This window comes from Sinocyclocheilus rhinocerous, unplaced genomic scaffold, assembly GCF_001515625.1.
Source record: "Sinocyclocheilus rhinocerous isolate Xijiao unplaced genomic scaffold, SAMN03320098_v1.1 scaffold1163, whole genome shotgun sequence".
NCBI lineage: Eukaryota > Metazoa > Chordata > Actinopteri > Cypriniformes > Cyprinidae > Sinocyclocheilus > Sinocyclocheilus rhinocerous.
This window is the reverse complement of record NW_015642328.1, coordinates 445410-458457: the sequence shown is the minus strand read 5'-3', so window position 1 is coordinate 458457 and position 13048 is coordinate 445410. Positions and strand designations below refer to the sequence as shown.

Below are 13048 nucleotides of genomic sequence, written 5' to 3'. Positions count from 1 at the left end.
TTTATTTATTTTTTTGCCATACAAAGTGCTAAACCTGATTGCAACATCCTCCAATAATAATAAAAAAAAAAAACCCTGCAATCATAAGAAAGTTTGAGTCGAAACTCTGTGCAGCAAAGCCTCTCCCAGCACATCAATCTTAGAAACAGACCTGAGCTTGAGTTCTCCGTTCTCTTTACCTTCAGAGCAGCAATGGATATTTCAACTACAGCATTGAACACACACAAGAGACTTCATGTACGAGCCTACATCTGTATTATAAAAGTAATACTAGCTAAACTATGGGCAGTGCAATCTGGCTTTTTATAAAGTCATTGTGTTGTTTTGTTTGTAAAGGTTATATTTATCTGTCCGCACTGGTTTCTGCAAGTCTATTATTCATTATGCCCAGGGCTCCGACCCCACCAGAGAATCCATTGTGCCTATTTGTTGACCCGCATGGCCTGGGATGGCCGTTGGCAGTCTCAGACAGTTGTTTCTGCATGATCGCCAAGTTGACCTTATTAGCCACCAGGAAGTCTCTCATGGAGATCATCTCTCCAGACATCCTGCGTCCATCAGTCTCGCTGTCGTTCACGGCATCTGTGTCTATGGATATGTTGCGAACACGTTTTCGGACATGGGCTGGCATGACTGCATTTCTACGGGGCCGGAGAGACCTCCTGGGGCAGTGACGGCATGGTATCTCGAGCTTTTTCAGGAGCCAGTTGAGCACCTGCTTGATAACAATAGAGATGACGTTGAACAGTGAGTAAATGCAGCAAACGCCCATTAAAATAAAGAAGAAATTGCAGATTCGGTAGACGGTTTGGTTTTCGTAGCTGGCCCGCTGGCTGCTGACCATATCCCCGAAACCAATGGTGCTGAATGCCACAAAGCAGAAGTAGAGTGAATCCAAATATCCCCATCCCTCGATTGAGGAATACATGGCCGAAGCACAAGAAGAAATGATTATTGCTGCCACGCAAAGGATCAACATCACACAATACACTGAGGGCTTCCATCCTGCAAGACTGTCTTCACGATTTAGCCTCGCGTCTTGTCTGCTGTCATGAGGTAAAACTCCTTTGCGTCGCCGTTGGACTTCATGGCAGGATTTGAGAACAAAAGCCAACACTGTTATTATTCTCTCCAAGAACAGATTGAAAAATAAAATGGTGGCTGCACAGCCAATGAGGCCATAAAAGATCAGGAAGATTTTACCACCGACTGTGGCTGGTGTGGTCATTCCAAACCCTGTGGGAAATATGAGAGGAAGAAACGGTAATTTATACCCATATATAACGGAATAAACAATATTTGCCGCGGGCTGTTTATTGAGCTCAATCGGCCAAAACTATTTTCTTCTTCAAAGCTGGAGAACAAACTGTTGCTATTGGTGACAGATACTGAAACATCTCCCACCTTTCCCTTGTCACTCTGATTGAAATGCAAATAACACGTGGATTGCATTATTCTTCTCATAGATGTTTTTCCCCTGCACATGAAAGCCACCATTGACGGGGACATCATGAAGACAAGCTCATTCTCATCCTCAGCTTAGGTCTGAAGACTTTATCACTGGACATTTCATGAGGTGCTTGATTACAGAGAAATGCAATGAAACCAAACTAAACATCAGTTAATATAAGCTGCAAAGGTCTATGCATGGTTCATCGTTTGGAATACTAACAGTTGTGTGTTTGTGTGGTTGTTGGTTCCCCTTTGGGAAATTTTCTTGGAATTAGTTAGGAATACAGGCATGAGGAACTGGGAAATTCTGTAAACACATCTTTGATTGCATTACCTGCAGCGTTCGATGTAGATAAACAGCATCTTTATTAAGTCTTAGGGAAGACCTCAGTGTCAATATTTACCAATTTGGAATGGTTAGATAAAATGTATAGAAAAGAGAGGGGGACATGTATCAGACTGACTTAACTTGTACAACATCCTTTATAAATTTCAGTTCTTCAGGTGTTAGGTCTAATATTGCACCAAAAGCAACGTTTTCAAAAGCTGCAAAATTTCTGGTCAAGCCCAATATATTCACTTCAAAATCTTTACACACGCAGGCAAAGTGACCTGCATCAATACTTAAATGCCTCACATAATGTACAATGTAACAATTTGCAACACTTTATTGTGTTATTGCACGTTTTATACATTTAAACTAAATGTATTAATTTTTAATCATAAAATCCTGACAAAGTGTATTTACACATATATCCACAAATAAATAAACACACAACAACATGAACACTAAAATGTAACAACACAAGAAAACAGTGACAACACAATTCCTGTGGTTTTCCTGCATAAGTCAATAAAGAAATAATAATAATAATAATAAATAGCTGTATCACATATACTGCAGGTCTAGTTGACACAAGGGCTATATGTCAGTAACTATATGGTTTTGAGTCAAAGTCAAATTACATAAGCATATGTTTTCTCTAACTGTTAGTTTTTAAGGTTGTTTTTAAGTCAGACCTCTCTTTAATTAGATTTTTTGTGTGGCTTCTATCCTAATTTTTGCAGTGTTTCAGGTAAACAAGTTAAGATGATAAAACCACACTCACATACATTCATGCAGGGACAATAAGATAGATTGGACTATTTGAAATATTAGAAATGTAAACAGTTTATTCATTACAATAATTGTTGGCTAAAGCAATGACTATATTTTGTTGCATCCTATTTCATGAAACTGTTTAGACTTTGCTGAAAGGTTATAACAGACCACTTTTATTGTGAGAATATGCCCCACTATTCAAACAATAAGGTGTCTGGAATAAACTGTATCTACATTTTTTTCCAGACAAGATTTTAGGCTATATATTCACTGGATTGAAAAGTGTGACTAGCGTCTCTCTCGCTCTCTCACACACACACACAAATACATTAGTATTACCATATTATCATACTATTATTTTTGTGTTTGTTGTAAATATGTTGTATATACAAATTTTAGTGATTTTAGATATATAAATATAATATACCTAATACATTTAAGATTTTTTCCTAATCTTTTTAGTCAAAATATATTTCATGTGTCATTCTTACCGATGGTGGAAACGACAGTACCGACAAAGTAAAAGGCTCCAGTAAAATCCCAGCGTGGTCTGAGGGTGTCCACCCGTATTCCTGCCATGTTCGCCTCTTCATAATGTCTCAAGAACTTCTCCAGATCACTTTTGTTGAGATTGTACTTTTGGCTGAAAAGCTCAAACCTCTGAGCCCACTTTTCCTTCGCCTGCTTCTCCTTGGGATGCTCCAGGGCTGAAAAGACCGCGGCTCCGCACAGGAGGTAGAGGATGATGAGGAGCAGCAACATTATGAACCTCGCATTATCTTCATTCACAGGACCACAGCCACAGCAGCACGCGCCTCTACATGCCATTATGTGACTACTGCTGGACAGGACTGGTAATAAAGTCTCCACATCTTACATTTAACGGTGGTGGGCATGCAACTGTAAGAAACTTCCTCGTCTTCCATTATTCTTGGGCTACATGTACACCAAATGCTCATGAGCAATGATGATGAGAGATGCTCATACCATCCTCTGACAATGGGTTTAGTGGCAGCTGAAATCCTGTTAGATGAGATTGTGGGTGGATCTGCTAGTTCAGCTCATCTCATGTGATGCATCTCACTGGGTCTCATCCTAAAGCCTATAGCCGATCTTATATTCACTTCAGTCGCTGGTACGTCCATCAGTACGTGTGGCTGCATGCACAAGCTATGGAAAAGATCTTACAATACTGGATACAAGCTTTATAGTAAGCCTCCAACACCAGTTTACACAGACTAAACTCGCAAAAACTCTGGACATATTCACAATGTGTCCTTAAGTTCAGTAGACAAACCTCACAAGAAGCGCACGTTCCCTGCGACTGCACGAAACTCTCGGAGCAGACGCATATGGCAAGCCATTTTAACAATTACACTCTAAAACTAAAGTTTTTCTTTCTTCGTTGCTGGTACTTATTTGAATAGTATTATAACTAATAAGAACTTAAATAGCGACTAGTATCTATTTTCCAGCTAATAGGGAACGTTTTTAGAACTTTAGCTAAAGTTTGTGTCAAAGTTCCCTAAAAGTTATAAATAAACTAATTCTAATGGAATGTTTGTTCAAAGTTCTCTGATCTTTAATAATGTTCTCAAAACGTTTGCACAAAAACATTATTTATACATTATTAATGGAACTTTTTTTTCCAGAATCATTTTAGTTGGACATTTTTTAAATGTTACTACTTGTTTCAGAACACTCAGAGGACATTATAAAAGTATTGTGCCCAAAGTGTATGATTGCAGAAAAAATATATGCATTTGTATTGAACATTTATGGAGCAACAGATTTTCTTTGAAAATAAATCATACATGTCGTATATTTTGTTTAAAAATCGTATAAATGTATGAGGTGGCATGGGGTAAAAGGCACACAGTATTGATACAAATACTTTAGCTAAAATAGGCTATTTATTTTTTAAATAATGTCTAAAGCCGGGCGCACATTGTGCGATTTTTTAAAAGTCCTTTAGGATTGTACTTGTCAGACTGTAAGAACATGATGATCATGTCACACTGTGGGATCTCAGTTGTTATTAATGTCAGACTGTACGACAGTCAAGACGTTTTAAAAACGGGTGCGTGCAAGAAAACTTGTCCGTAGTTTTACATTATCAACCCACACACGTTAAGTGACTGCAAGCTGCATTGCACGCGGGGCTGAAATGTTGGCTATCATCAAAAGTATATGAACGGCAGAAATACCAGCGTATTTAAGTAAGCAGCATTACACACCCACATGAAAACAGTGGCGCAACCGGTGTTTATCATAGCAAAGGCAACATATCAGATGAATTCCGTGAGCGGAGGAAGGGAGCGCTGGAGTTTATGGCAGTCTCTAGCATTAATTCTGGTCATGGCTTGTCTTGAAAAACGAAGACAGTTTGACGTTCGTCGTAGGAGAAGTCACTCTGCAGGACAGTGTGCCAAATCTTCTGACACTGCCAGAAATACGTCTGAGGTAAAATTTGATCGCAACAGCCATTAATCGGCTGTCGGTGAACATGTCAAACTAACGATCAAAGACTACAGATTTTAGCTAGGATTATAGGAATCTTTTAGGATTTTCAAAATTTGTCTCAGACGGATCGTGGCCAAAATTGCCCAGTGTGAGCCGGGCTTAAGTTAATACTTGTTCAAAACAATCACTTTAGCAAAGTGTGTACTATTTTCTGCTTATTTTGATAAATAAAAAAAAATTTTTGTTCAGTAAATATACTGTCATTAAAATATGTTAATATAAAACATATTTTAAAATACAGAATCAAAATAATTTAAAAAAGTAAAGATTCTGAAAGCACTGAAGGAGATCCCATAATAATTTAATGTAGATTTACAGTAGTAACAACAAATTATATTTTATTATATGACATGATTAATATCATGTTTTTAAATATAATGGTTTCATGCTAAACATGGTGATTATCTCTAAGATGGACACCCAACATAATGTATGATATTTACCATCTGAATCTAACCATGTCATGTCAACAAATGGAAAAGTCAGCCTTCTATTAATTATCATGTTAATTATTGTGCCTTTAGCCCCATCAGCAGGGGCACTTTTTACCCAAAATGCCATACATTTACATATTCTTTCGTTATTTAAAAACTGTTGCTTAAATTATCTTTAAAAAAAACTGAAAATCATTAAGAAAGACCTTTGTCTCAAAATATATTCAATAATTTTTTAGCAATTCTCATTTTCTACTTAAATCTACAACATTTAAAAAAACATAAAATATTAGATCAAGTAAGCACAGAATCAAATTTGTGTTGCTGCCCGCGATCACGTCAAGGATCAGCCACATTTGCACATGCATCTTGAAAAGCAGATGTTTTGTAAAGTGTTAAGCCGAGTTTTTCTGCCATCTAGTGGTTTAGAGGAAAATAATATCAAAGGCGTATTTAATGTTTGCAAAATTTAAAAATGTAATGTTCCTGGAATTTTCCAATAAAAAAAAAAAACTGGACGTTTTGAACGTTTTTGAGAGAAATAATGTTTTTATAACTTAATGGGAACGTTGGCAAAAACGATCTTAGAACATGTTTTTGTTAGCTTGGTTTTAATTTGCTACTACTCCAATTAGTCACCATTACTCACATTCTCATTCCCAACTTGTCACATATTGACGCTTGGTCAGGACCCTTTGGCGTCACTTTTTGATGCACAGGGTACCCCTTTAGCGTCATTTTTCGACGTGCAGGGTCCTCCATTGCTTTAAATAAGAAACCCTTGGCGTCAGCGTGCTGACGCGAAAGGCACTGGGAATTTTATTGTCATGATAATATTGCCATTATTGCATATATGTTGGGGTGTGATTTTTCAATGTAAACAGTCACAACTTTTATTTACATTACACTATTTACACGTTTATGAGCACGTAACCCAACCCCTGCCCCATTTGGCAATAAAACACAAGATATAACAGGCAGATACAGCTACAGTCGTAATTTATTCAAAAAAATATTAATATTCTTCCGAGGCAAAACAATTGATTTGTGAGAGGAATAGATGTGATCGCCGTCTCCTTGTTTACCTATTGGCTCTTGTGTGTCTCGTGACCATTTTATATTGTTCAGAAGTGGGTAGGTTTAGTGTAGGGGTGGGGTTAGGTGCTCCAATGAAAGTATACATTTATATAAAATGAGTTTCTATTTTTTTTTACAAATGCATGTAAACCATTAGATTAAGACATACAACTGAAAACAAAGGAGGACCCTGCACGTCGAAAAGTGACACTAAAAGGATACCCCTGTGCGTCGAAAAATGACGCTTAAGGGGTACCTTGAGTGTCAAAAAGCGACGCCAAGGGGTCCTGACCAAGTGTCAATATGTGACGAGTTGGGAGTGAGAACGTGTTGGTCACTCTTATTCCAACAGTGACAGATTTTGATGTTACTGGTAACAAATTGCTAATTTTGCCATTTGATTCTTTGCGGATGTGTATTCCAGTTGTATCACTAAATATTTACTAGGTATTCACATTTATACCTTTTCAAAAAGCTACTTATAGCATATACACTGAAAAAAATTTTTTAAGGTAAGTGGTTGCAATCAATTTATTTGAGCTACATTTAAATACATTTTGCTGAAAGTTAGTCAACTAAATTTATTTAAATGTAACTAAAATAAATTGATTGCAACCACTTACCTTTAAAAAAAATTTAGTATCATTTTTTTCAGTGTATATGTTTTAAATTAAAAGTACCAAATCAATATACACTAATATCAGACATTAGCATGTATTCCTGTTATTACTTTTACTAGCCCATATGTATGACAAGTAATAATAATAAATAAAAAAGTAATATGAGAAGCTGTTGTAATATAGCAAAGCTAGACTAATAAATATTTGAACCTAATTAAACATCACTAGAAAAAGGGATGTGCCAGAGACAACTGTAATATGCATTAATCAGAACTCAACATAAATGCAGATACAAGTTAGTTTTAAAGAATAAATATTAAACCAGCTTTCCATATGATGGCTTCATGTCTTGTCATGTCTATATATATATATATATATATATATATACTCTGGAAATAATTGCAAAAATGTCATACCTAGACAAAACTATGAGTTTAATAACATGGGGACAATTATTAGTAATTGCATGGGTTTTAATTGGAATCGTTAACACAGTAGTCACTCATTTGAATGGAAAACACATAATGATCCTCGTGGTTTTGGCCAGACTGCTCTGTTAGGAATTACTCTAATGATTCGAGATCAATACTAAAAGACCTTTTCAGAATGGAGGAGACCTCTCTAACATTTATCTGATCTAAAGTCTAAAGCAGTTTCAACAAATGTCTCACATAGCTGTGCAAGAGAGAGATACATAATTCAGATTGAATATTTCATTTTCATTACAATGTACAATAAAAATTCCACAAGCGACATGCTGTAACTTTTAAGTACAGACGTGCTGGAGAAAAGGTCTAAGTGAACCTTAAAGTAATGCACAGAATCAAATTTTGTTCATTAAAGGAAAAAAAAAAATGGGGCCACAGGGAATTCCTGTATCAAGGTAGAGTTAACTTTTCCAATGTTGCTAGGCAACATGACAATTTCAGGATAAATAGAAAACAGCACCAATTGTTCTGTATTTTGAACACATTCAATATATCACTGATGCTGGGGGAGCAGAGTCCTCCTCAAACACATTACTGCATCACTGTAGCCGGAAATGAAAAAATCAATCCGCCCTTGGAGCTCACCCGGAATTCATTTCAGAGGACATGTCCATAATCAAACTTTTAAAAAAGACCAATTTGAGATGTTTTCACCATTTCATTTAGTCCTCTTTTTATCTGAACTCTATTGGTTATACAACAAATCCGGCTCACAATGGATGTGAAAATTATTATTTTTTTTTTACATATAAATAAATGGTACCAGTTACCTGCTTCTGAGGTTTTTGAATCAAGGAGTAAACATGACTAGGTCAAAGCCACCGACAATGGTTGTTTCGCTGAATAAAAACATAATTTGATTGCTATTTTCAACATACATTACTGGATTTCAAAATAAACAAGTTTTTTCACAAGTAGGAGGACATTGCTACTGAAAAATTTATTTAGTTCCAAGGTTTTCCAGTTGTGAAATGCATTTTATTTGGACTTTTTAATGCATAAAATGCACTTTTTACAAAATGTTTACAATTAAGGCATAATTAAACATCTCTACAGTTTCTATTATGAAAAAAACCAGGACTAAAATACAGCATTAAGGGTGCACACTATTATGGTGTACATCTACCATTCACCCAAAAATGAAAATGTTGGCATCATTTACTCACGCTCATGTAGTTCCAAGCCTATATAAGTTTCTTTCTTATGTTGAACACAAAAGAAGATATTTGGAAGAATTTTGAAGAACCAAACAGTTGTTGGTCCCCACTGACTTCCATAGAAAGTCAATGGGAACCAACAACTGTTTGATTACCAGCATTCTTCAAAATATCTTCTTTTATGTTGAACATAAGAAAGAAACTCATACAGGTTTGGAATGACATGAAGGTAAGTAAATGATGACAATTTTCATTTTTGGGTGAACTATTCCTTTAAAGTGTGTCATTACGGTGGCTAAATCCTCATAAGGGTGAACCCGAACAGACCCGAAGCGGAGTCAAATGCCGATGGTCTGATTTCCAAGTTAATTCTGTCTTATGCAGATGATCCCTGCACCTCGAACTTCTCAAGAAGGAACCCATACATTTCCATGAGTGTCTGGGGCTTGAGTGTAAGGAATATTCCAGATCCACGGTTGCTCTGCAAGGAGGAGAAAACACAACTGAAATGCAACAGCATACATTAATGGAAAGCCTGGAGATTTACAGTCTCGGAGTCTGACCTGCTCCAGGCAGAGTTCATGATGCTTTGAGATGATGCAGAATTACGTATTTGCCTTGGGTCAACAAAGATTCCCAGTATGGACAGAAGAGAAGGTTCTGACCTTTCCCTGAAGGCTGACCTGCCTTGAGATATATGCTCACCTGTGGCATAACTACTGGTGTGTGTACTGTATCAGTATGAAGGATCGTACACAAACTGTGCGGTTTACTTAATAATGTATTATAGGATATAGACTTCTAGAAAAGACTGCAGAACAGCAGTATCCATGGTAACCAGCTGACACAACTGGATTCAATCTCAAAACAACCCAGCAGTTAAAATACCTCTAAAAAGCGCATGAAACAAAACAATGTGGTGAAGGAGTCAAATGGTTGATTGTTAAAATGCTTATATATAATACCTGAGATATGAGAACATTACACTTTATAACTTGCAGAAAAATATAAGCGAGTCAATTATCTCAAAGGAATTCTCACAGATAACTGGGTAAAATACAGAGGCATAGTCAACCGTCAAAAAGCTTGTCTTATTTATACGTATATGTGACTCTGGACCACAAAACCAGTCTTAAGTCGCTGGGGTATATTTTTTCAGCAATAGCCAAAAATACATTGTATGAGTCAAAATTATAGATTTTTCTTTTATGCCAAAAATCATTAGGACATTAAGTAAAGATCATGTTCCATAAAGATATTTAGTAAATTTCCTACTGTAAATATATCAAAACTTAATAAATAGATGCCTTGGGTGTACTTTAATGCATTGCATTATGCAAAAATAAAATAAACAAAAATGTATTCAAAAGTAATACATAACAGTGTTATTTAGTATAATTGAGATACTATATAGTTGCTGTTGATCTTTTGAATTCGTTTTTAAATTTCTATGTTGTTTTCATTTTAATTTTAGATAAGGTTTTAGCAATTTTGTTGTGTTTCTGTAATTTTTATTATTTAAAAAAAAAATGTCTATATAATTTTATTTTTCTTTTCAGTTTTACTTTTAGTATATCAAGTTGAACCAAATGAACAATTGGTGCGGGATGAATTATGCATTAAAATGTAATACTTGAAGTAAGGGGTTTGTTCAGATCCCTAAGCCCGAGTATGAGCAATAGCAATAACAATGATTGCCTTTGCAAGAACTACAAAATTATTTAATTAGCGCAACAATTTCAAGAACTTTCAATAATGACAGTTTTTTCATCTAATAGCAGGAACACAGCAGTAGGGCTACACAAACATTCACATCCAGGCTTAATTGTTGCCTGGAACTGCAGCAATATACGTGAAGAGGAAGTGAAGCAAAACTAATCATCATAACCATCTACGGTTTGTCTTTTTGCCAGAAGGGGTGCAATTTACCAAAATGATTACTGAAAATAAACAAGAATGACACACTTCTGACCTGATCTTTTCTTGCACATTAAAAAAAGCATTAATAAAGAACAACTTTATTTTTTTTTGGAAGGAAGTGTTCTCCTAAAATGAAAATTATTATAAACTTACTTCACAGCTGTGGTCACTTTCATTGTATGGAAAATTGAAGCTTGAACGATCTGGGTACATAGATGACAGAATTTAGTTTTTTGGGTGAACTATTACTTTAATGGCGTTTGCACATGAGAGGATCTTAAGCAGCACTCAACGGTCTCCTCACTGAATTAAAGAACTAGACTCAAGTAGCTACTGAGCAGCGGTCCATTCTAATTCACAATAGCTGGTTCCTTTTTAGTCGTGAGCCGAGTGATGAGAAGTTCTGAGCTGCTTTAGAGGGATATGAAACGATCCTTTTCTCATCACTGAGCAGAAGCAGCAGCAACAGTCAGGTCAGAAACAGAAATGTATTACGTGTGTCTTAATATAGAGGTGCAGGTACTCTTTGAGGTGTACATTTGAGTGTGTGACTGGGTTCGGTCTGTATTAATATCACAGGTGTTGACAACAGGGGTTCAGATGAAATGAACTGTGAGAGTGAGCATGACGGATGCTCTTATTAAAGAAACCATAAACACTAACATATCCCCTCCCCATAAGAGAAGTCATATTTTAAAAACTCATTTTAGACATAAAATAATACTCTAAGAAACACTTTACAATTAATACATTTACTCATCATTTAAAATGACAAAATAATTACATTAAAAACATACCTGGGTCACATTCCACTCCAAAAAAACTAAAAACAAACAAAAAAAATCATACTTTGCTTGATATAATTGATTGTATAATTTATTGTATAAGAAGGTTTTACTTTTGAGTTTTTTTTATTTCAACAGTGATTTATAATATTTTTATTTAAATCAGAAAAAAACAATACAACTATACTATGATAATATATAGATAATACATATATAGATAAAACATTTAAATAATTCTTTTTGGAATTGAAATAATGAGAATGAGCTTTTTTTGTATTATAATAATGAGTATTAGGGTCAAAATATTCTTATGAAAATTGCATTATAAATATGTCACAGTGCAGAAAATCTTAATGGTCCTAAAATAAGCCAAATTTTTCTTAAAAAAACATAACCTCTTATTTTTATTTTATTTTGGGGTGAAGTATGACCTGAACGTCATCTTAATAAGTTCTCAAAAGTTTTTTCCTACAGTATATGAGAAACAGCTGTTTTTCCAAACCGTTCGATTCTAGTTTTTTTTAAAAACCGGATTAGTTTGGAACATTCAAAATAATTAATTACAAAGTACTATTAATTCAACCCCATGCTGGTGCTCTGGCAAGCAGAGCATCTGACAGAAATAACACTTGAGACAAGATTACTTGCTATATGCAAAAACGAAATCAAGTGCAAAAAGAAAGTCTCTTTACCTGAACATTTTCATGCATTTCCTTTTGTGTGAATGTGTCAAGTATGGAAGAGTTGTTGCCATGGTGCATGCAGAGAAGTTTGCAATTGCACATTTGCTTTGTAAAGCCCAGGGTTATCTGGTTGTTTCCTAAAAGCTTTAATTATAGGTCTTAAATGGCCTTCTGGGTATTATGTACTCTGCTGTATAGTGGGGGATGCACAATAGTAAAGCTTTGGGTGACTTGAAGAGGCAGAAACGCTTGTGTGACTCCATAGCAGTTAATTGTTACACACAGTCATGTACAGTAAACGAATGACATTGGAACAGACCCAGTGGGAAACTGAATATTACACGAATGAGTATCAACAAGGACAGTGACACGATGCATTTGATTTGATTGGATAAGCAATCATGTGTAGGAAATGAAGTGCCTCTATTAAGCATTTGTGCACTGATAGCAGAGGCGAGACACTACGAAAGGCCTTGGTGGAAATAACTTTCATCTGAGCTTTCAATGAGTGCTGTCTGTCCTGGCCGTGACCCTTTGAGTGGACGACCACTTGCACTCATTACAGAACACTAAAATAAGCTTAACTTATTGTCTATTACAAAAAATTAATTCAAAAATAAATAAATAATAATAAAAATAAATTAGTCTGACATGAATGCAATTCAGGCCAAGCTGAGAGACACTCCTCAAACAGTATGTCATCATTTTGGAGTTGCACTTTAACCTAATTTGCGTACAGATGCATGGCAGTCTGATTAAATATACACTCTAAAAAATGCTGGGTTGTTTCAACCCAACTTTGGGTCA

The 13048-nt window shown here is 35.6% G+C and overlaps 2 protein-coding genes across 2 annotated transcripts in view; both read right to left on the bottom strand.

Annotated features, from left to right (window-relative positions):
• Window positions 1–343: 343 nt before the first annotated feature.
• Window positions 344–3523, bottom strand: kcnk13a (potassium channel, subfamily K, member 13a). The gene is made up of 2 exons (XM_016572664.1): window positions 3046–3523; window positions 344–1236 (listed from the first exon to the last, which is right to left on the bottom strand). Exons 1-2 carry the CDS (start codon window positions 3380–3382, stop codon window positions 344–346), a joined length of 1230 nt encoding a protein of 409 aa, XP_016428150.1. The 5' UTR covers window positions 3383–3523.
• A 5566-nt stretch (window positions 3524–9089) lies between these two features.
• The window catches only part of tdp1 (tyrosyl-DNA phosphodiesterase 1), a 28487-nt gene continuing 24528 nt past the window's right edge, over window positions 9090–13048 (bottom strand). The window contains exon 16 of the mRNA XM_016572663.1: window positions 9090–9334. Coding sequence (XP_016428149.1) covers window positions 9261–9334 — 74 coding nt within the window. The 3' untranslated portion in view covers window positions 9090–9260. The remainder of the gene's footprint in view (window positions 9335–13048) is intronic.